General features: G+C 44.7%; 1 protein-coding gene and 1 pseudogene across 1 annotated transcript; both read right to left on the bottom strand.

Annotated features, from left to right (window-relative positions):
* Window positions 1-1659: 1659 nt before the first annotated feature.
* On the bottom strand, window positions 1660-11315 carry LOC127760237 (mitogen-activated protein kinase kinase 9-like). Its single transcript, XM_052284460.1, has 2 exons — window positions 11065-11315; window positions 1660-2812 (listed from the first exon to the last, which is right to left on the bottom strand). Exons 1-2 carry the CDS (start codon window positions 11313-11315, stop codon window positions 1660-1662), a joined length of 1404 nt encoding a protein of 467 aa, XP_052140420.1.
* Window positions 11316-14607: 3292 nt separating this feature from the next.
* On the bottom strand, window positions 14608-18640 carry LOC127772607 (cinnamoyl-CoA reductase 1-like; annotated as a pseudogene).
* Between the last annotated feature and the right edge of the window lie 7022 nt (window positions 18641-25662).

Below are 25662 nucleotides of genomic sequence, written 5' to 3'. Positions count from 1 at the left end.
TTAGTGGATGATGATGTGGCATCTTGCTAGTGGATGATGATGTGGCATCTTTGCATGTTAAGCTTAAGGAGTTAGTAGGGGATAACTTTATAGTAAGATAGGATATATGTGAAACCCATTTGTCATCCACACACAAAAAAAAATTTGCGGGACCCACTGGCATGTGGGGCCCACGTGTCATCCTCTCTCTCTTCCCTCCTTCCTCCTCCCTCTCCCCCTTCTCTCTCTTTCTCTCCTCACGCCGGCGAGCATCACCACGAGGACCCCGCGGAAGCGGCGGATGCGGTCGGACACGGCCTCCCCCTGCTACTTCCGCAGCGCGCCAACAGCGGCCGAGAAGCGGCGCATCCTCACGGCATCCGCGGCGGAGGGGCCGGTGGCCACGAGTTCATCGGCCGGGAGTAGCTCGGCCGCCGAGGGCGAGTGGTAGCGGATGCGGCCGTTGGTCGGGGACGGCTTCACCACTGGCAATGGATTCCCACGACGTACGGGTACGACTATGCCTTCCCGGCGACCAGAGGCACCGCCTCGCCAGCGACGACCTTGGAGATCCACATCAAGCATTCAAGCACCTCGCCTTCCTCCTCACTTCCGTGAACGACGCCTCCCCAAAGCCCACCTCTGGATACCTGGACGTCATCGCCACCACCTGCATGCCCACATGCCGCATCCGCCGCGCGTACTCCGCCGCCGCAGCCAGGAGCACGCTCATCTCCCCCTCGTCGTCGACGTCGAACACCAGGGCGGGGTCCTCGGCGCCGTCCGCTTCCTGCTGATCCTCCTCCGTGGATCCGAGCGTGAGGAGGTTCGACGCGCGGCGCGAGGACGCGTCGACGAGGGAGAGCTCGGCGAGTGAGAAGGACGGCAGCTGGAAGACGGGGCAGGCTTTGGCGCGGCCGTTGCCTGCACGCCGCCGTAGCATCTCCAGCCCTCGCCCGCACGCCGCCGTCGCCACTCCGCCCCCCCGCCGCCACCGCCGCTGATCCGGCGTCCGAACGGGGAGAGAAAAGGGGAGAGAAAAGAGAGAGAAGGAGGGAGAGGGAGGGAGGAGGAAGAAGGGATGGAGAAAGGATGACATGGGTCCTACAGATGTTTTTTTAATTCTAGTGCCACATAAGCATCACGTGGGATGAAAACCGGGTTAGCGCTGCCACGTCAGTAAAATCGTCCTCCAAAACCACTGGAGGAGTCAAATTGCACTAGTTTTAATAATTCGGGAAGTCGTTCTACCCGGTTTTGTAGTTAAGGGTCACGAATTAGATTCGGTGAACAACTAAGGGAGTCTAAGTGGACTTTTTCCGCTAAGTATACACTGGGTGCTGGCCTGCTAGTTAAGAACTTAAGATGGGCCGGCTGATGCCCAACATTCTTTTGTTCTTTTGGAATAAGTTCGAATTACGTCCCTTAACCGCAATAATATAACACACGTCCCTTAACTTGTAAAACCGGTGTACTTGAATTCAGGCAGTTAACAACATAGAGATAAAATTCTCGCACCGACATGCAAACTTATGTTCCGATGTAATTTACAGAAAGGTAGTACATGCAAATTACAACCTCACGCATCCATAAACTAAAAATTAAACAACGAAGAAACCGAAACTAAAACACATTAATACAAAATCTAACGAAACAGCGATCGCTGTTTTTAATCCGAGTCTAATAGTCGTCCTTGTCCATGGTCGCCACGATGACCTCCTTCAGCACGCGGCGCGACTCCGCGACGTCCCGTTCGGCGACGAACGGGTGGTTGAGCAGCTCCGCCACCGTGGCGCGCGTGCACACGCACTTCTGCAGGCACGCGGACACGAACCCGCGCAGCTCGATCGACGCCCTCGTGTCCTCGTCCGGCACCGACGGCGGCTCGCCGTGGCTGATCTCGTAGCTGAGCCTCTCCAGCGTCCTCTTCGACGGGAGAGGCCGGGCGGGGCAGTATCCCTGGTAGAGATGCAGGACGGTGATGCCCAGGCTCCAGACGTCGGCGGCGCGGGCGACGCGCGCGCCGGCCATGGCCATGGGCGCGCACCGCTCGGGGCTCATGTACTCCGGCGAGCCGAAGCCGATGCCGGAGTAGACGGTCGAGCCGGGGCCCGGCGGGATGATTTTCGCGTCGTCGAAGTCGCAGATCTTGATGTTCCCGTCGGCGTCGGCGAGGATGTGGAACGGGTTGAGGTGGAGGTGGACGACGCCGCGGGAGTGGAGGCCCCGCAGCGCGGCGAGGCACGCCGCGGCCACCTCGGCGAGGGCGGGCTCCGGCAGCCCGCGCCCGCCGCGGCGGTACAGGGCGCGGTCCAGCGAGCCGCCGTTCATGTGCTCGAACACCGCGACGCGCAGGGACTCGTTGCGGCGGAACATGGCGTGGCACCGGACGACGTGCTCCAGACCCTCCACGCGCCGGAGCACCGCCGCCACCGCCTCGTCCTCCTCCCTCCCGCCGAGGTCGTAGTACGGGGTCTTGAGCGCGAACACGCCGCCGTGGGGGCACCGGCGCAGCCGCGCCTTGTAGACCACGTTGTACAAGCCCCCGCCGAGCTCGCCGATCACCTGGAAGTCGGACATCTCGAGCCCCACGATGCCTACGATGGGCTCCTCGTCGGACTCCTCATCACGCACGACGGTGGCGGCGGCGGCGGCCGGAGCCTCGTGGTGAAAAAGCTCGTGCGGCGCCAAGATGGGTTTCGTGCCCTCGGCTTCGTCGTCACGCGCGACGGCGGCGGGGGCCCGGGGGCGAAAGAATTCGTGCGGGAAGAAGATGGGTCTCGTGTTGTCAACTTCCCCAAGGACGGCGACGGCGGCGGTGGGCGGCGGCGCTCTGGTGGTGGTTGTGTACGTTGCGCAGGGGTGGCGTTGCGGGGAAGAGGGGCTAGCGATTTATAGTGGGCGAGGCGAGAGGCGCAGGGCGCGACGTACGCTGACTGTGTCTCGCGAGCGGCACGTACTAGGATTCTATTGAGATTTGAGGGGTCGTCAGACCGTCTGAGGGCCCACTTGTCAGTCAGTTATGTACTGAGTTCTAGCTGTTGTCCAAGTTGGTCATTGCATCTTTTGAGTAAACTGAAAATCGCCGGGGTGTTTTAATTGCGTTTTCAGGAGATTGATAAGAGAAATACTACATTCTCCCACTACCTCCATTTCTAATTACTGGTTATCGTGCACGTGTAATGCACATTTTGACAATACAAAGAAAAATCTATGTAATCTTTTTATAGTAACATGACAATTTGTATGGTTCTCTCTATTAAACCACTATGTTGAATCACTACTTTTTAACCAACAAAGATAAAAATATTTAGAGGATACAAAAGTGCTAAGCACAATTTATACATTGCGAAATTGCTGCTTTTTGGAAGCAAACAATTATAGATCAGAGTATGGATGTGGACATAAGTGCAGGATCCATTACTTCCATCTTTTGGTGATAAGCAGTTCACATTCACAAAATACAATTCAGTAACACCAAAAGAATTAATTCAAAACTCACTAATTCTTCTCCATTTTTCATCAGCAAAATGACTCTCTTACAATTTGCAGCCATGAATGTCGAAGAGAGTCAAATCTGAAGATAACATGTCACCATAAAGCACACAACCATATATTTGCAAGGACTCCTCTGTAATTTGTATCTATTGATATTTCCTCTTAAGGCCTTGTTCGGTTAATCCCTATGAGGGAGGGATTGGAGGTGATTTATTCCACACCTATTGTGGTGTGGAATTATTCCCCCTCAATCCCCTCCAATCCTCTTTAATCCCCTCCAAACCGAACAAGCCCTAAGGCATAAAAATATACGACTATCTGTGCCGAATAACAAACCATCAAAAATATCATCTTTACTCAAGAAATTCATATAATTGCTGCCACATAGCCTCAACAAAAAGAGGCAAACAGGGGCTACAGACCTTCTAGTTTGGCACAATTTTTTTGAAACGGCAAGATGCAGTTTTGTATATATCAAATTATCATGAGTCAATAGATGCAAATTTTACTAAAGCTAAAAGTACATCAACAGGAAAAAAAAGAAGCCATACACTGTTTATAATAGAAAAATCAAAGCTCCATTGCAAGTGATATACAGAGGATAAAAATGTTAAGTGTAAATGGTATGTTTAACAAACAAAGAGGAGGACCATAGGGGTGGAGTTATCGCACGGGGACGGGCGGAGGGAGCGAGTAAAGCGCGTGTGGGGGTGAGCGGAGTCATCGCGACCGGGGGAGAGCATAGGGTCGCCGAAATCATTGGAATCGGTGGAGCGAGATGAGATATGAGATGGAGGGTGGACGGATGAGATTATTTGAGATGGCGGATGGACGGATGAGATGAAATAGAATGATTTCACCTGTAGGATTGAAGGGGTGAACTCCTCCTTTTTATATTAGTATAGATGGGTGTTATCAACTTCCTTGGATTTGCAACGCATGGGAATGCCTGGACAAGAAACATCAAGATCTCAAAGAAAATAATTCTTTCAAAAAAATGCACATTAATTCTTGTAAGCATAATAGAGTGCATCTATTAAATTGCAAGGGGATAAATTTCTGACCACACTTACACAAACCTTCCTAATCAACATTGCTCTGATAAAATCCTTTCCAATAAGTATTGATCCGATACAAATATAATTCCAACCAGAATTGCTCCAATAAAACCCTTGCCAAACTGCTCCCACAAAATACACTTTTCCGAATAATATTGCTCCAATAATATTATCTTTCCAATCAGCATTGCTCCGATTAATCAAAACTTAGTTCAGGTACCTGTAATCAAATCCAAAGTTAGTGATAATGATAACAATGATAATATAACTATAGAAGAATGCATTGGATAAAATGTAGAATCACATCCAAAGTTTAGCTATACTAATAACATGAATGTTGCACATCACAATTATTGGAAAACTTCCTTGCCTAACAAACAGAGATCTGATTTTGAATTCAGATTTGAATAAATTCAAATTTTCAAATTGAATGAACCATGTGTCGTCATCTAAGGTAATCTCTAGGTCATTTTAACTGAAAGCTAATTTGAATATCAGAACAATAGACTTTTACGCATCTTCTCGCATGCAAATTGTAGAAAGATCCATACGATTGTAGAAAAATGAACACATGAACATAATGGACCTCGCTCCCAACTATGACTTGCAGTAGTGAAAAAGCACACACACATGGTTACTCAATATAAGTATATTATTGCACATATCATTTTAGCTATCAGTATAGCTTAAATTCCATAATCTGAATATACACTAAATAACTTGAGGTATTTATTCGAACATCCAGCTATTCAAGGTAGCTTCTTTTACTTAACATTCTATGGATAAAGAAAAGTATCACGGATCTTAGTGAAAGAAATTAGAGCTAACATGATTAAAAAACAATATGTTTTCATATCTTCAAAATTAACTCTTGGCATGTAATACTCAATTGTAGCAGAAAATAGCAACAACAGATACTAATCATTCACGCAAAAACAATCGCAAGTAGTCAGTAGAGTTGTATGCATACATATGCGGACATGCCAAAGGATAATACCAACTTTTTCAAATGAAAATCATATAAACCAAATATTCAGAGTTGTCTGTGTATCAAGTATTTGTTCTTCTGATTACCTAAAAAAGCTATGACGAAATAGCAGCAGACCACCGGCTTATAATCACTACTCCAGCTTTGTAAAATTAGAATATACTTGCATCATTTTCAGATGCTTCAATTAGCTGATGATTTTTTCAAGCAAAAATCTACTAAATTTTGGTTATGAAGTGTGAAGAATATACGTAGCACTCACCATCACCAACTGGTTTGCCATCCCATTCGACAATGAGCAGCAATGGGAATATGGGATCCCGCTGTTGAAGAACATCACCTCAACAACCACCTAGCATCGATGGCAGAGATGCTCACCGCGCTAGTGATCTTGAGCACGCCAGGTCTACCAACCTAGGCACCAGCGTAAGCAGCCGCTTGACCATTCACCTAGTCACCCGTTGTGTCGAACGCCGGCACCATCAGGTCAATGTCACTCGTAACAAACACCATAATCACATCGGCCCCTCAACCACGTTCCCAGCTTCGATGATGCATTCAGCCTCTACAACGGCCAGTGTATGCAACTGACCATGCCTACAAAGCGCCACAAAAGTACAATGTAATCTAAATCAACATGGGCATGGACGTGTGGGTGGGGTCATACACATTCGTTCGTTCAATTGCCAATCTTTAATGGCAGAAATATCATATCAAAAAAAATCTTTTATGGCAGAAATAGACAGTTTCTTTGTTTATTCACTGCATATCTGAATCCGTACATGTGTGCTTGCCGACTTCCATTGTGCTTGAATTTTGAACCTGAAAGTTTAAAGTCAAGAATTCCACAACGTAAATTGTTAGGACTGTAGATTTACATATTAGATGAGGATTATATAGCATTTAACAGCAAAAAAAATGCACAATGACCTTCTTCCTCCTCCTATGCTGCATCATTGGAACCATTCTAGTCATCTGATACCGAATTAGTGAAGAAGTATCACATCGATTGGAATATTTCAAATCCTTTTGTTAGTCCCCTTGACATGTCAGGGACACATTAACGCAACAAGTGAATAGTTTTTACTCCTTCCACAATAAAACAGATTTTACTCATGGCACAGTGATTCATTATGCATTATCAGTATAAGAGCACAGTCACCAGCAAAGAAACAACGATAACAACTATAATGATAAAAACTACAGAATCACCGTTATGTCATTTATGTAGTTTATTCAACAGAGAAGTATTTAAATTACTTGATTTCCTGGGGATGTGGCAACTATTCCATTACAGGCCTACAGGGCACCTGAACCGGCTCCATCACCAAAGAGGAGAAAACTTAGGTAATAAGTTAGATCCATGAAAATCTGCTTGATTAGTGATTAGCCCCCACGCCTCTGTACATGGTTCACCTACAAGGCTACAAAGAACAGGAAGGAGATGAGGGGGAAGAAAATAATGTTTCATTGTATTTGGACATGGCGGCTGGCGTGGCTGTAGCGCAAGTGTGGGAACTCACCTCGCAGGCGTTGGAGATGGGTGTTGGCCTGCTCGATCAGGCGGCGGGCGGCCGTGGCAGTGGATGACACCCGACGGTGGTTGACGGCCTTGATCCAATAGTGAGAGCAGTCGACGCCGGGGCAGCGGCCTGCATCCAATAGTGACGGTGATAGACGCCGGATGACAGCGGATGGTTGGAGGGCGGTGGGCGAAGGGCGTTGGATCCATCGACGCGAGGGTGATTAGCGCCGGTGAGGGCAGGCCGCGGTGGAGTGCGGCGGCGGTGGGGAACTACTTCATCTCCGTCGAGGGCAGAGGGAGGAGGCGCGGAGCGAGTAGCGCGGTGGTTGAGTCATCGCGCAGTGGAGTCATCACGCCGAGGTATAGATGGCCATGTGGGCCGCCCGGCATGGCACGGCCCAGGCCCGCCTGTGCCTGGGCCGAGGCTTGTCGGGCCGGCACGGCCCGACCGACGCACCGGGCCGTGCCGTGCCAGCCCACGTGCCGCAATCACGGCCCAGGCACGGCCCAACACGCCTCGGGCCGGCCCAAAGGCACGATGGGCAATCGTGCTTTTCCTTAGAATAAGTCTAATTTTCCTCCCTCTTATTGGGCTGTGACATATATAGCTTAAAAAGTCTATTTTACCTCCCTCTTCTTTGGGCTGTGGTATATAAATAGCTAAAATAAGTCTATTTAAGGTCTCTATTCTTTGGACAGTGACATTTATATGTTTATTTTTAGACCCTATACTTTGTGTGCTGGGCCTGGCCTGCCGGCCCATCGTGCCGGGCCAGCCCAGCGTGCCGGTGGGGAGGCCCAGGCATGGCCCGGCGGTCGGGCCGGGCCAGCACGGGCCCGACCCAAGTCGGGCCGTGCCGTGCTTGGGCTAGGCCTCGGGTCTTATGGCCATCTATACGCCAAGGTAGGGCGGGTGCGGAGTCATCGCGCGAGGTGGGATTGTGGGAGTCAGTGCGTTGGGATGGACGGATAAGATAATTTCATCGGACGGATGGACGGATGAGATGAGATGGGGTGATTTCACCTGTAGGATTGGAGGGGTGCAACTCCTCCTTTTTATATTAGTATATATTAGATATTTTAGTATGGATGAGGACTTTCTACACCCATATACCATGACACCCTCTATTTGCAGCGACTCAAAGAGTAATGAAAAATATTAAAAGAAATTAGTACTAACATCAATTGGGATGATACAAGTCTATAAACAAATACACAATACTATATTTGATCTTTTTTTAGATAATACTTCCTCCGTTTCACAGTGTAAGTCATTCTAGTATTTCCCACATTCATATTGATGTTAATGAATCTAGATAAATATATATGTCTAGATTCATTAACATCACTATGAATGTGAGGAATGCTAGGATGACTTACATTGTGAAACGGAGGGAGTAGAATATATTTTCAACCTTTACTCAACGAACTATAGCCAATTATTACACCAATTCGCTCAGAAGCGTTCACACTCTAGAGTCCACAAAACGCCCCAATCTAACATAAAGCAAACACAAACTAATAAGCACCAACATAAGATGAAAGACCAACAATTATTGAATCCTTTTAGTGAACCTCCATCTGAAGTTGGCAAAAATCTGCATGACCGTTGACTCAAGTTTACGACATGCATCATTTATTAGCATGATGTCTTCGTCACACCTTTGTTGTTGTTGCCTTGTTGAGCCCAACACCGGAGCCAATACGTTGCCCTGAAAAGTATCTGCATATAAGATTTTGATGGTGACTTATCAGAAACCATATCATTTATATTAAGCCATAGAGCTCAACATATTGCGGATGCTCCAATAAGAATAAGTTTTTTTTATTTTTTTTATCAATACCCACAAGCCAATACCTAAAAATATGAGATATACTATGGGAAGGATATAATCCAAAAGCAATATGGACTACTCTCCAAATGAATCTGAAAAAATGGCAATCTAAAAATAAATGATAAATTGTAAATTTTGTTTTTTTTTCCTTCATGTGTAGATCAAATTAAGTCTTGTAAGTTGTACAATGTCTTATATTATCATAACATATCTTATTAAATTTTATCATTTCTTTATATACTTGTTTAAACTATATGATACATATGATTGAATTGTTTTACGGTGCACCATATTAATGGTGGGGGGAGGGACCGGAGGGTAGTATTGAAGATATCTGGCCGTTTATACGTGTGGGTATTTTGGAAAAAATATTGGTGCAGACTGGCGGCAAACCAACGCCGCTGCAGCCCCGACCTGGATAGATGCCGCGTGGACAGAAGTCTAATCGAACGCTTGCCATGAATATGCCCAGAGAGGACGTTCGCGGCGACTCGGCTCTCGTTCGAATCCGTGGAAAGGCGCGCGCTTGGCTCGACGCGTTCGAGTAGATGTTTCGACATATTATTTCGATACTCTAGATCACACGGGGACGCGAAGAGAGACGTCTTGTCAGATCGCGGCCAAAATCGCCGGCAACCGCTGCCGCCATGACAGAAGCTTCATGGACGACGTAACCACCATGGCAAGAGGAGGGCAAGGGAAGGGATCCAGCCGCGGGGTTTCTTGTGACCGGACATCAGCCATTTTCGCCTGCACTAGCACATGGCATGGCAGCAAATCATTATTTTTATTTACACTTTCATTTGTGACAATGAATTTGGTACCAACGTTTGAGAAGGATCAGGTTTTAGACATCACATTTCAGATTTTACCTTCATGATTTCAGATTGCATAATTTTCTATATTGAATTTTTCAAAGGAATTGAATAAGAGAAAAATCACTTTTTTTAACACATCCATCACATTGCATGATTCAGAACACCCAACATACCATGTATATTTCAGATTAAAGAATACATTGCACATTTATACCTTGCAAATTGACCAAAAAAGTGCAGATTACAGCTTGCAGCATAAATCCTTGCAAACTCTACAATTTACAGATTACAAAAAAGTCTATAATCAACAAACTACAATCCTCTTTTGCCGCATTTACAGTCCTTTCAGGCAGAGCATTTCTCTCTTCTGTATTTTTCCCAAAACATAGAGAACCACAGGGTGACATGCAGAGTATTTTCCTCTTCTATATTTTTCACAAAGATAGAGAACCGCCATTTCTCCATCAGGCTAAGAACCTACAAGAGAATGAGGATTTTTGTCATGGATGGAGGTCTACTTTTTATGTAATTCAAGGTTTGGGAAACAATTGAAAAAACTCTGAACAAAATTTAGATGCCATCTTCTGAATTTCAGACGTGCGTACTGAACATTAGTCCCATCACAAACAACATAAAAAAGCTCTGATCTCTACCTAATTAAGCTTGTAAATATGGCAGCCACCACCCATCCTGGTTTGCCGTGCTCCATGTTGCTCCGATCTCGCAAATCAATATATGGATTTAACTACTAATATGATGAAATGTACACAACTACACACGCTAGATGGGGTGTACACACTGACACTGCAAAACTACATCTCTCTATACCAATGTGTTGATGGTGGTCGACGGCTAGGTACGCGCGCAGAGCGACCAGGAATAGATAGAGCAGTCGCTTCCTCACGTTCGCCAACACCAACCTTTCTGGGCCCGCCGCCGTCGCCGAGAGAAGAACGCGCCTCGTGCTCACCATTGCCGACCCGGCCATCGCTGGATTCGCTGCCGTCACCGACGGCGCCCATGGCTAGGAGACAGGGAGGTGGAGAGGAACGCGTGCCTCGTGCTCACCCTTGCTGGCCCGGCCGCCGTCTTCAGTAAGGGAGATGGACAGGCGAACGCGGCGGCAGACGAGGGAGGGGGTTGTGGATGAGCGAGCCGATGCGAGACATGTCTTAGAGCATCTCCAACAGTCTCTCTAAATTGGACTCTCCAAACACCCATATAGTCAACTATCCATCTGATTTGGCTAGTCAAACTAGTTACTTGCTCCAACAGCCTCTCTATCTACCATCCCCATTATAAGTCTATGACAAATAGGGCCCATATGTTAGCCTCTGCTACCCTTCTCCCTTCAATATCACGCCCCATCGGCCCTTCCCTCCACTGCGGCGTCTCCATCGAGCCGCAGTGCACGCGTCTTCCCTTCCTCTTCGGCTTCTTCGCCTTCGCCTTTGTCTTCATCTTCGGCGACGCCGGATGCGACGGCGGCAGCGGCACGGGCGCAGGCGCTGTTGGCGGAGGTTGCTTGCTATGGGGAGGTCGCGTCACCGGCAGCTTCAGTGTCCTCTTGATGAGGTAGATGTCGGGCGACGAAGACGGCTTGTGGCCGGGCATCCAGATCGGGCTATCAAGCGGCGACACGGGGGCGGTCGACGGTGGCTCGACGGCAGTCGTCCTCGCCGCCAGGCGGTGAGGTAGAATCGGAAGGGGAGCGCGGAGGCGAGGGAGGGCGCTGGTCAAGGCGGCGGTGGCGGGGAGGCGGGCGCGGGGGCGGTCGGCGGAGGCTCGACGGTCGTCGTCCTCACCACTGGGCGGTGAGGTAGAACCGGAAGGGGAGCGCGGAGGCGAGGGATGGCGCCGGTCGAGGCGGCGGTGGCGGTGGAGACGGACGCGGGGGTGGTCGGCGGAGGCTCGACGGCCGTCGTCCTCGCCGCCGGGCGGTGAGGTAGAACCAGAAGTGGAGCACGGAGGCAAGGGAGGGCGCCGGTCGAGGCAGCGGTGGCGGGGGAGGCAGGCGCGGGGGCGGTCGGTGGAGGCTCAACGGCTGTCGTCCTCGCCGCCAGGTGGGGAGGTAGAACTAGAAGTGGAGCGCGGAGGTGAGGGAGGGCGCCGGTCGAGGTGGTGGTGGCGGGGGAGGCGGTGGTGGGCTCGGGGGCGGCTCTTGGTTGGGCGTCGCGCCATCACCGGTGGCGGCGCTAGCGTCGGGCACGGGCGGCACCGGTGGATGGATGGGTCCATCGCCGACGGCGCGGAGGACGCAGACGATGCGAGAGAGGAGAGTCACATAGGAGATGAGTCATGGGGAGAAGGAATGTGTGAGGCCCACATTGGCTAGTCACTTTTGGCTGGCCAAATTTGGCTAGTGAAGGGAAGGTTTTAGCTAGCCAGATGGTTTAGCCATCCGGTTGGAGAGGTTGTTGGAGGATGTTTTTAAACTAGAATGGCTAAAATTTAGCTTGGAGAGTGAAATAGAGAGGCAGTTAGAGATGCTCTTATCCAGGGAGTCGAGCGAGCCGAAAGGGAATCGAGCTGGACGCACCGATATCACCTGCTTAGAGCCAAGCGAATCTCGCCGTTAGATCGATAGCCTATCCACGCGGCATCTATCCAGGTGGGGGCTGCAGCGGCGTTGGTTTGCAGCCGGTCTGCACCAAATTTTTTTCCGGTATTTTGGTACCCACCGTGCCAACGGGCCTTTACGCGAGGAGCGTCGCTAGCTGCCAGGAGCGCCCTCACAGCCGCACGCAAGGAGCGCTGACGCTTCGCCGCGAGAAGCGCCGCTGGACGTCCCGCATGTGAGGGGAATGAACCAGCGTTTCACCGGTAGGTCGCTGGTGCGTCGGGCGTCGCTCGTCCCGTCGCGTGCAGACACTGCGCCGCTGCGCGCCACCACCTCGATCAAGGCCGGATCCGTGTCTCTTCGTCGTTCTCGGAGAATCGCGCAAAAATAGCTGGGGCACCGTCCGTTCAAACACGTTTTTTTATTTCAGGCTTGTAAAAGATTATAGATGATGGAATAACACAATGCTGGTAAATTGAGCATTTGCAAATCATTCGCTCATGATTAGGGCAGCACACAGAGTTGTCATGCATGGCGTGTTCATATATTTCTGGAGATGCATACACTTGATAATACAGTGACAAGTGGTGTGTGTAGTTTTAATTTCGAAGTCCCGTATTCAATCCCAAATATTTCTGAATTTTATTGTATCATACGAAATGAAAAACACATAATCATCATGTAGTATAGTGGTTGCAGTGACTTGAGTAAGTACTCCAAGGTTCTGAGTTCAAATCTCTATAAGAGCAAATTTCATATGCCAGATAAAAAACACCCTTTTCTAAAAAAATCATTTTGTCACCACTGGTCTCCTCGAAGAGGCTTTTTACTTGCACTGTTTGACCATTCGTCTTATTAAAAAAATTTAGAATTGTTATTTATTTTATTTGTGACTTACTTTATTATCCAAAGTACTTTAAGCACAACTTTTTGTTTTTTATGTTTGCACAAATCTATTATCTTATTAAAGTAATAGAAAAGGAAGTCTCCACGTTTACTCTCATGGTCTAGAAATTCTTATATTAATCGAGAAAAAAGAAAATAGAGTCCATATAGAAATACAATTTAAAAATAGCAAAATTCAGAATTAAAAATCTATTAACTTAATAAATCTATACCTAATTAAAAAATATGTAATGATTCCGTAAAAAATTTTTGTCCGTCGTTTTTTACTTCCGCAACGCGGTTTTTTTTTCCGGTTTTCCGTCTTGGTTTTTTCTCTGGTTTTTATTTGGGCCCGGTTTTCTTTATCCGATTTTTTTCTGGGTGGGTCACGATTTTATATGTGTTGCGGTTTTTTGTGGGCCCGGTTTTTTCCATTGCTGTTTCCGATTATTTTTTTCTTGGTGCACACAGAAGGATCGAATCCCAAATAGAGTTACCTAATCTTCATCTTTATCTATTATAAAAATTGAACCTTAATTTTCATCTGCCATCTGTGTTAGACACGTATAAAACCAATTTGGACCGGAAAAAACAACCAACTGGCAACACAACCAAAAGCCCACATCGAAAAAAAACCATTCACTGGTGACCCGGACAAAAACTACCATATCGGACCGGAAAAAACTCAGCGACCTGGATCGTAGCAGAAAAACCATGTGTATTATTAAAATAAAACAGATAAACTATGTGTAAAACTACCAGATCGGACTGGAAAAAACTCGGCGACATGGATCGTAGCAGAAAAACCATATGTATTATTAAAAAAAAAAGATCAACTATGTGTATTATTAGAAGAAAAACCAGATCAGACGGAAAAAAATGAGCAACCCACATCATACCTGAAAAAACCATGTGTATTATTAAAAAAACCAGATCGGGCAAAAAAAACATGTATTATTAGAACAAAAAGCAGATCAGACCGGAAAAAATGAGCAACCCAGATCAGACCTGGAGGTCACCGTTGTCGTTTCTCTCTCTATCTATCAGAACAATATTGTCAGTCGCGTTTCTGGTGTTCTGGTTTTCTTCGTTGCCAATGCTCACCATCAATAGATGAGTCCAATTATGGGATACATCCTACCACAGTCCTCACCGCCGTTTGATCGTCAGACCATCCATGCCCATCTTAAGTATCATGAGAACTTAGTCTCATTTGAGACTAAGTTGGTTGAGTATCATGAGTATATCAATATACAATGGTGGTTTTATCCATCCTAATTGTCATTAAAATTTAATCAATACTTAGTCTAAGAAATAATTTATCCGTAGCGAAGCACGGACATTTTGCTAGTAATATAAAAAGAAGCCTCCACATTAACTTTCAACGTCTAGAAATTCCCATATTAATTGAAATAAATAAAATAAAAAAATATAAGGAGAATTCATCGTAGATAAGGACTCTTTCTCTTTCCTTTATAGAAAAAATTTGTGTCCGATCGGACAGCTGCATAGAACGATTAGTCTTTTGCTAGGAAAAAAACCTAAGCTGGCTACAGTAACCGTGTACAATAGAACGATTATGGAACGGAGGGAGTACTACTTATGCATAGTCAAGTGTGGATTTCACTAGTATAGAATAGAGAAGGTAGTTCATAGCAAAATCAACATTAAAGTCCTCGTAGAAATTAATCTTAACGATAATCATTGACTCACTAGGATTCAACTCCATTCCTTTTCACAATGCATACACGCAGATTCAGTTTATTCAAATCTTCCCTTTAATTTATATCTGATCATGATTCGCAATCAATTTATTCAAATCTTCCCAGGGCTGATCATGATTCACAGGGCTGAACGGCGTGAGATTGCTGCAGGTAGATGACCCTTGTCTTGTAAGCTTATTACCGTCCTGTATAAACTCTCTTTCAAAGGAGTGAACTGCATGCCTAAAGTCTCCAGCCTTTGTACAGAGAATTTGTATGGTTTCACCATTGGCTTACTGTTGTCCTTACATCTGGATCAGTTAACACGAATAAGATTCTTTTTTTTTTTGCACATGTTTTATAATTTCTTTTCTTATCATATATTTTTAAAAATATTGAAAACATAATCACGCGAATAAAAATTCACGACAAATCCACTAATTACATTTTACATATTTTTTTAGGAAATGGATTACATTTTACATATATAAAATCTTTTCTCACTCGATCGGTTTGATTACACTAATCATAAAATTTCTAAGTTACCTGGAGGTGATAGGGTACTGGGGGAAGAGCTCCCTGAGCAAGCGAACAAACTCGGACCGGTGCAGCACGCTGCCTATGCAGAGGTAGCGGCCACGCGCGTCGGGGTGCTCGTACACCAGCGCGTGCGCGCGGGCGACGTCGCGCACGTCGACGTACGCGGCGACGGCGTTCGGGTACGCACTCTTGGTCCCCATCATGTAGGTGGCCACCCTGTGGACGCTGGCGTTCAGCGTCGGCTGCAGCATCTCCCCCACGGTGACGGCCGGCACGACCACCAAGAGATTCACACCTCTCTTCGACGCCTCCTCCATCGCCGTCCTCTCGGCCAACATCTTCGCGTAGCAATACCAGTTCTGCATGCAGTTGTACATTAGTTATATTAGTTGTTGTCTTGTTGAAGTATATATACATGGCAACATATCCTATGCACACAGGCCCTCACGTGTACACACGTACACACCAACTAAAAAATGTCACCAAAAAATCTATAAAAAATCATACACATACTTTCAATTGTATTACACCTAGGGTTAAAATCTTAACGTCAAATTCATTATATTTTAGCCGTAACAAAAAAACAAAAAATCTGACAGTTTTAAGCTTGCAATTTTGTCAGAATTTTATCTTTTTTTGTTATTCTCTATGTAGAATGAATTTGAAGATGCGACTTTGCACGTAGATATAATACTATTGAAAGTACATGTATAAATTTTTCTAGAATTTTTTGTGATAATTTTTAGTTAGTGTACACAGTGTGTACACGCGAGGGCCTGTGTGCATAGGATACGCTCCATATATGGCAACATATCCTATGCACGCAGGCCCTCACGTGTACACACGTGCACACCAACTAAAAAATGTCACCAAAAAATCTAGAAAAAATCATATACATACTTTCAATTGTATTACACCTAGGGTTAAAATCTTAACGTCAAATTCAATATATTTTAGCCGTAAAAAAAACAAAAAATCTGATAGTTTTAAGCTTTACACATACCCTGCAAAAAAAAAAAGAAGTATATATACATAGCATATCTCTGTCAACTTCGTTTTCTGAATTAATCGTAATCTTTTGGTTGCGTGTATTTATCTGGTTATTATTACTTTGGTATACATAATTGGAGGAGTATCATCGTTTTCCGTATAAAGATTCAGCTGCGGTTGAAATTTGAATTATTTTGGAGTTAGTTTTAAGATATTTTTGATGTAGTTTTTTTTAGTATTAGCTTTTAAATCACTAAAGACACATATAAAAGTTTTACACGTAAATTACTTTTTGATCGCTAATAAACCGTTTTTGCGTATAATCGGCTATTGGCTAATCCATGGGGGCGCTATATATAGCTCTTGTGTGGTGGATTAGTAATGATGGTTTCTAACAGTCCATTGGTTATAAGAGTGGACCTGTGTTTGTTTGCAGAACTCAAGGTCACTCCAACAGCTCTCATCAACAATCTGGTCAGATCTTCTGTTAGGGTTCATATGGACAGCACCATAAGACGAAGTAAACACCACACGCTTGACGCCCATGTCCGCAGCAGCGTTGATGACATTCTTGGTTCCCTCGATAGCAGCTGGCAGAAGTTCCTACGTTTGAAATTAATAATTCGATTCGGTCATCATATATACGTTTAATATGCCGAAAAAATATAGATTCGAAATTGTTTAGAATAATACAGCCGGAAATTTGGAACTAACAGGGTCATTTGAGACTGGCGATGCCACGTGGAAAACGCCATCGCATAAGGCGAACGCAGCACGAAGGCTGTTGCGGTCGAGCACATCAGCTCGGTAGAGGGACAGGCCTTCTCTAGCTCCATCCAGAACATGCAAATGAGCATTCTTGATGTCCGCTGTAGGGAGACAATTTAAAATTAAAACTTTTCACATCAATATCTTTTGAAATTTCTATATTAGATGCATGAAGTCCAAGCGTAAAATAAAGCAGGGGATTCCTAATTTTCTATTTATGTGTAAGATGTTTTGGATTTGAACTAGTTATATCATAATATTTACTCATCTCAAACATTGTTGTTAGCTGTTTATTGATGTTATAAGACATTATTACTATATTTCTATCGTATTTTTATTAAATTTGTACTTGTATATGGGATTTACATTATATGTTCAAAAAATTTTAGTATTTGGTGTAAACTTGTGAACTAGGCACTACTACAAATATGATTTTTCTGGACGAGACCCTTTTTTATTACAAGCGGCCCATAACTGTTCCCGCTTATAAAAATCGCTTCCCCAAGCATGGTTTAAGGATCGCATACAAAAATCAATTTTCGCGGGCGAAAATACAGCCCACTCTCCCCACATTTCTTTTTCTCCCCTCCTCTCTCTTTTCCTGCTAAGTCTAGGCGGCTCCTCACTTTTCCTCTCTCTCTTTTCCCCACTATTCCAACTCCTCTTCAACTCTCCCACTCCTCCCACTCCCTCTCCACCAGATGAGCCACTCCACCTCATTGATGAGGCAAGGGCAGCGGGCGAGGGTGACACTGGGTGGCTCGGGCGACGGGGTGGGCAAGGGGGGGGGGGCAGCAGTGGGTGGCTCGGGTGAGAGCGGCGGCGGTGGATCCTACGGTGGGGAGCTCGGTGGTGGGCTTGAGCGAGAAGGATCCCTCTGGCGGCGTTGACCCGACGCCTCCCCCCTCCCTCTCCCGCACAGATCACTACACCGACGGCTTCAAGCGACTTCTAGAGTTAGGGTTTTAGGATTTATGATTTTTTTTCGATATGTCCTTTTCGTAGTCGGACGAATTGTCCGTATGTGAAAATCCGATTTTTGTATGTAGTTTCTCTACCCACATGAAAGAAAAAACTCCAACTTTCGCAGATATCTGGATTCATGTGGGCTGCCCAGCTACCTTCGAAAATCGGATTTGACCGCATGCAAAAATCATATTTATACTAGTGAGGACTATCCATGAAAAAATTTCTGCCTACACCACTGATTTAGCTTCTACATTAAAAACTGTATCGATGTCCAAAACTAGATGCTTTCGCAAGAGTGGTTCTCGTACGTGGACGAACTCACCAGGTTCTCTCATGACTCCCCCTCACGAAGTATCCGCGGTGGAGGAGCTCCTTCACCAGCCACGACCCGATGAAGCCACCGGCGCCGGTCACGCACACCATCTGCTCGCCCCGGCCGGTGACCATCGTCGTCGATCGGTTCGGCCGCCTGTTCTCCACTCTGCCGTAACTAGTACTAGAAGGCTTTGCTTACAGCTGATATCTGCTTCGCATCTCTGGTGAATCAGGTGCCACCGGGCGAGATATATATAGCATTAAGGTACGTTTTGCTATACTACATCGTGACTTCGTGGTTTTTGCTGTGAGACACCGCACAAAGTGACTTTTAGGTGAAGATACTCTCAAATATGGTAATTGCCAATGGATACCGTAAACATTAAAAAATTAATTTTTGTTCAATAGAAGAGATAAACATTGTAAAAGGTCTAAAATACCCCTGGACCCACCTGTCATATTCTTCCCCCACAACAAGCTCCCTCTCACACTTTGACATCAACGCCACCTTCGCTTGCCGCCGGTGACCACCCCAACCCCGCTCTCGGCTACCGGCGGTGGGGGAGGTAGCGGCGCGGCTCGGCTTCGGCAAGCTTCGAGCGGAGCAACGGTTTGGTGGGGTTGGAGATGGAGCGGCGACGGCAACGACGTCTTCTCCCCTCCCACAGCCACGAGCTCGGCGGTAGCCGCCGGATCTGGCCAGGCGTAAGGCGATGGTTGCGGAGATAGAGCTCGACGGCGCAAATCGGGTTGGCGGGTCAACGACCCACTCGGCGGCAGCGCGGAACGGGGACTGCACGGGGAGGGAGAACCTCCCGGGCCACGCCGCAGCGAGGCCCTCGGTGAAGATCTGCGCGGCGAGGAGGAACGCGTGTGGGGACGTTGCGGCGACACCCGCCGTGTCGCCCAAGCGGAGGCCGTCGAGGATGTAGAGCGTAGGGAGCGCGGTGCCGACGAGGAAGCCGAGCGTGTCCTGAACCTTGAGGAGGAATCGGCCGTAACAGGGAACGGTGGCGGCGCCATCCTTTAGCTCGGCCATGGTCGTCTCCACGCCATTGCTAGCAACATGTGCCGCTCCATCCCTTAGTTCGCGAGGAATGCCAGGAGGAGGTTGACGTCGACCGCCGCGGGGGCGTCGGCTTCTGCCTCGGTGTCCCGTATCGGCGGCGGCGGCGGCGGGTGGCGTGGCGTCGTCGGCGCCACGGTGGGGCGACGGACGGGAGAGGCGGACGGAAACCCCCACTGCTCCGCCTTGGAGAGAGCCACGGTCGCGGTCACAGCCATGGATGGCGCCGCCGCCGTTCCCTGTTGCTGCCGTTTGATAGAGAGAGGGGAATAGCAAAGCTGACATGTGGGCCCAAGGGCACTTTTGACATTTCACGTGATTTCTCTCTCCTCTTCACTCGAAAATTATTATTTTAATGGGTGCAGTGTCCACCAGCAAATATCAACTTTTGAGAGTGTCTTCCCCTAAAATTTACTTTGTACAGTGTCCTACAGCTAAAACCGTGAAGTCCGATATCCTGTAGCAAAATTCGCCTAGCATTTATGTTCCTGTGGTACGAGTCGACGATCGACAACGGACGGCTAACGGCAAGGCTTAAATGTACTATGGCGTGTGTTGCTTTCACGCAAGAGAGAGTCGGGTGATTTTAATTGTAATTGATTACCAAGAGGACGTACTACAGTCTAGAGAGCGCGGTACCAAATTCTGACCTTAAAGGGCTCGAAATGATGCAAAGTTGGAAATGTAACGGCCGGTACCGAGGTACCGATCGGCGGGGTGTAGGGTTGATCATGCAAATTATTGGGACGGCGCACCTTGATCATGCAGAAGACGTCAATGATTATCACTTGCTTTTTTTATAAAGCAAAGAAATCGAACATACGATAAAAATAATGACAAATTATGTAAAAGTTATTCTAGCATTATTAAAACGTTAAACTAATCACCCTCGTTAAACTATACTCCCTCCGTACTCACAAAGGAGGTCATTTTGGACAGCGACACGGTCTTCAAAACACAACTTTGACCTTTTGTTTCTATAAAAATATTTATTGAAAAGTGATACGTATGTATACTTTTATGAAAGTATTTTTCAAGACAAATCTATTCATATAATTTTTACATTTTCAAACTCAACAACTTGAGAGTTATTTATGATTTATATTCTCAAGGTTTGACTTTAAACATTGTTCTAAACGACTTTCTTTACGAGTATGGAGGGAGTATATGTTTTTAGATGGTCTTTTCTTTTAATAGTCTTTATTTTTTATTACCAATTTTAGTTATTTATAAAGTGTATTCCTAATTGAAATCTTTTTTTTTCTTTTTCTAATTTCAGAATTTATTTTTCAAAAAATTTTAATTAATACCATATAGTGTTATTTTAATATTTTATTTTTGAATTTCAGTTGTTTCAAAATTGTATTCCTACTTGAACTCTCTTTTAATTTTTCTAATTTTGGATATTATTTTATTTTTTATTCTGAATTTTAATTAATCTCGTATTGAGTTGTTATATTTCAATATTGCTTATTTTAATTCGGAATTTCAATTAATTTTAATTGTATTACTAATTGAACTCTTCTTTTCTTTTTGCTAATTTTGTATTTTGTTTTTATTTTTATTTTTATTCTAAATATTAATTAATCTCGTATGGGGTTCTTATATAGACTCTTCTCTGAATATTCCTTATTTTTAATTCCAAATTTCCGTTATTTTTAAATTGTATTCCTACTTGGACTCTCCTTTTCTTTTCTAATTTCGGATTTTATTTTATTTTTATTCCAAATTTTGATTAATCTCATATTGGGTTCTTATATGGACTCTTCTTTCAATATTGCTTATTTTTAATCCGAATTTCAGCTATTTTTAAATTGTATTTCTACTTGGACTCTCCTTTTCTTTTTCTCTGATTAATGTGGGAATTTCTAGCCTTTACAGCGAACGTGGTATCTCCTTTCAATGTTTTTTTTAAAAATTAATTAATACCATATAGTGTTCTTTTAATATTTTTATTTTTTATTTTTGAATTTTAGTTGTTTCAAAACTGTATTCCTACTTGAACTCTCTTTTATTTTTTCTAATTTTGGATATTGTTTTATTTTTTATTCTGAATTTTAATTAATCTCGTATTGGGTTGTTATATGGATTCTTATTTTAATATTGCTTATTTTTAATTTCGAATTTCAATTAATTTTAAATTGTATTCCTACTTGGACTCTCCTTTTCTTTTCTAATTTTGGATTTTATTTTATTTTTATTTCGAATTTTGATTAAACTCGTATTGGGTTCTTATATCGACTCTTATTTCAATATTGCTTATTTTCAATCCGAATTTCAGCTATTTTTAAATTGTATTTCTACTTGGACTCTCCTTTTCTTTTTCTCTGATTAATGTGGGAATTTCTAGCCTCTGCAGCGAACGTGGTATCTCCTTTCAATGTTTTTTTAAAAAATTAATTAATACCATATAGTGTTCTTTTAATATTTTTATTTTTTATTTTTGAATTTTAGTTGTTTCAAAACTGTATTCCTACTTGAACTCTCTTTTATTTTTTCTAATTTTGGATATTGTTTTATTTTTTATTCTGAATTTTAATTAATCTCGTATTGGGTTGTTATATGGATTCTTATTTTAATATTGCTTATTTTTAATTTCGAATTTCAATTAATTTTAAATTGTATTCCTACTTGGACTCTCCTTTTCTTTTCTAATTTTGGATTTTATTTTATTTTTATTTCGAATTTTGATTAAACTCGTATTGGGTTCTTATATCGACTCTTATTTCAATATTGCTTATTTTCAATCCGAATTTTAGCTATTTTTAAATTGTATTTCTACTTGGACTCTCCTTTTCTTTTTCTCCGATTAATGTTGGAATTTCTAACCCCCACAGCGAACGTGGTGCATCCTTTTAAAGCTGTTTTAATAATATAATAGATAGATATCTCACGAGTGAAATATGTGGGATGACCCAACCTAGTCTATGTTGGCTTGGCGGCATAGAGCTCTCAGACGTAGTCAACCAATAATGTCGTCTTCTTCCTTTAATATAAACTCGAAGAGAATGGAGATAGCTTTAGATCCCTCGTATCAGTCTTTGTGGAACCTTCATTGGGTTTGTCTATATCTGTATTAGCTTGTATTCTGACTTGGTTTGTCCACTCTCCTCTTATGGGGTCTTGTATTTATACCCTCGGATGTCCCTTTGTATAAGTAGAAATAGGAAGATTAGTATGATACGATCCGAATAGTCCTTGTATTTCTCGAGTAGAATTACGCTTCTCATTCTTTATCCGAAACACTTTCTGTATATGAGACATAGTTCCGTATAAGAGTTAGTATATGGTGGGCCCCGTCGAGCCTAACCCAGGACTATTGAAGATACCATATTTTGCAGCGTAAAATCTGGTACCTCCAGATACTAAGTACCCCAAGTTTTTTTTAGTGTAAAATTCAGTACCCCCAAGTTACTCCGATGTCACTAGAGTGGAAAGCTGTAGAGGGAGAGAACAAGCAGAGAGAAGAAGGGTCCCTCTACCTTGTATAGACCCGTCACCCACTACTATTTAAGAGCTATGCACAAAACTACCTAAAAGCATATTAGACAATAGAGGGGCCTCCTACATGGCACCTCTAGGAAGAACGCGATACGAGAAGCGTTTCCACCATCCTTTTAGGTATCCAGAATATCCTAGACATTAGACAAGGTTTTTGTCCAGAAGTTCCGTCAGGGAGGAGGAGAGCCGCCTTGACAACGGCCCTAAGAGGGACCATGTGTTGACGAAAAACACGACGGCCTGGGAGGTTAACACCATCGCACTCAAAGGTGTCGCTGTTTTCAGCCTGGCAAGACCAGGTTACTTATGTCCGCCACCCACCCCTGTCGTTCTATAGCTGCCGCTTCAAAGCACTACCACCCGTCACTCTCTACAGTTACTGCATCTTTTGATTGAAGTGAAAATTGCCAGGTATTTATTCATTGCGTTTTCAGAAAATTGAGTAGAGAAATCGGCTATATTAAAACCTGCCCCCGACTGAAGCTCCCACAGCGATTTGGAGTGGTGTGTTCGATCGCCGCGCTATCCACGTCGCCCCGCGCGCTGGAAGGCAGAGGGTTTTGCGCGCTGGCAATTTTTCAAAAATGCCCTTGGTTTTATCTATAATTTGTGATAGATCCCTCACCTTATCTTCCTGTATTCTGTATTCTTATGTAAAAACCCTCCACAACCTACAGTATCTTATATGTGGAAGGAAAAAATGGGAAAATAGGCCTGCGCTCTGATAAACGAAAAGTGAGGGGCTTTTTGGAAAAACCAAAAATCCCTACCCACTCCGCCCCGCCCGAAACCCCAGCCGCCACTGTTCCCTGCCTTTCCCCTCTCCTTCTCTCGCTCTCTCCTCTTCCCTTGCGACGGCCGCCGCCCCGTCTTGCCCTCCACCTGCTTGCTTCTCCTCGTCGGCGATGACCTCTCCCACACACCATCCCTTGCCTCCTGCCGTCTCGTCGCCCCTCTCCCACTCCGTTGGTCCGTTGCTGCCCCTACCCGAGGATGCACCACCTTTAGATCTGGCGTTGGAGGCTAGGGTTGGCTTGGAGTGGTGGCTTGCAGCAGGACACGGGTGAGCGGCGGCGGCGGCACAGCAGTTGGGCGTGGGCGCATCGTGGGGAAGGCAGCAGGTCGCCGGCGGGGTCGTGCGGAGGTAAGGTCGACGCGCAGCGTGTGGGCTTTGACGCCAGTATGCTGTCATTGTATTTGGAGAAAAAAAAAAAGGCCAGGTACACTTTTTTCCCTTTTCTGTATCTCTTATGGTTTGTGGTTGCAATTGAGCAATCGATCTGGTCAAAAAAGCTTGCCATTGATCCCTCTGCTGATAACACTGGGTTTGGGCATGGACAAGATGGATCAATTTGTTGCAGAAGAGCAGATCCAGAACTAAGCAGTCCGTTGCCATCACCACCATGGGTTCTTTCATTCTTACTGCACGTAGATTGGAGACCGGTTGGCTGCAATACATGCTCTGCAATGAGAAAACTTTGCAGCTCTGGCTCAAATTTTGCCTGGGTAAAGGAGGTGGAATATCAAATTGACTGGCTTGCTAGATTCTTACTACTTTAGGTTGCGTTAGTTGAGTTTACCTAGCAATTAATTTTATTGGCTTTTTACGATTTATTGTCAAATGATAGAGGCTCCCATTGGCTTTTTACGATTTATTGTCAAATGATAGAGGCTCCCATTATCTGACCATCTAATGAATAGGTGGTTTTGTTTCCTGCAAATAGGGATATATATTTATATTTGTATATTTTGCTAGATGTTAATCCTAGCTTTGCTCCTAGGTGGTTTCGTATTAGTCTAATTATCACTGCTCAAGTTTTTTTTCCCTTTTTCCATTTAGATCTATAGTATACAGATCACTGTTAACATCTTACCTTGAAACTAAATTCTAGCTGTGGCTTTTCTTCCTTGCCATTCATGTTAAGGATTGCATGAATGAGTGCTGTAAACTTTTTTGCCCTTACCATTCATGTTAAGGATTGTACAAATGATGGTACATCTTTTTATTCTTTCTGTTGTTGATGCTTAATTTTCCTTTAGGAATTATTGGCTTCAAAGGGTTTAGGTGGTATGAGCTGAAAAATGCAATTTTCCACCAGCAAATACTTAAGGTAAACTGTGATGACTTATTTCTATAGGATGCAAATTTGAGAAATCGTGTTTTGTACCTGCAGCTCCAGGAAAATCTAATAAGTTTGCCACCCTCTAGATGGAAAGGTATTGAGCTAGGGTGCATTCAGATTTATAGCTAATCTAGATGTGCGACACTTTTTTGGAATGAGATTTACCTGTTACAATATAAGTTGTAAAGGCCTATATAAGCAATTTTGTGCTAGCTGATGAATAGTGGACAGTAGCAATGAAGTTTAAATTCAGAAAGGAAAAGAGTGATGCATAGGGAAGGAAAACCTTTTATTCAAAAGAAAGTTATATTACTGGATTTCTCAAAACCTTGCTGCTTTGTGTTTTGCTGTTCATTAAGCATTTAGCTAAAGTTCTAAGTTTTATAACCCAACTATGATTCAAACTTTGCAATTTTTCATTAGTTTTATTGTTGCAACGATATTGCCAAAGCACTCGCCATTGTGTCACACTTTTGCTTGGACATATCAGCACTGGTGGCAGAGCAGGGGCAAAGATTTGGCAATGAGCAAAGACTGGGCG

The sequence above is a fragment of the Oryza glaberrima genome, chromosome 1 (assembly GCF_000147395.1).
Source record: "Oryza glaberrima chromosome 1, OglaRS2, whole genome shotgun sequence".
In the NCBI taxonomy this organism is placed as follows: Eukaryota; Viridiplantae; Streptophyta; class Magnoliopsida; order Poales; family Poaceae; genus Oryza; species Oryza glaberrima.
Note: the sequence above shows the minus strand (reverse complement) of the source record. Positions and strands in the feature narration are given on the sequence as shown.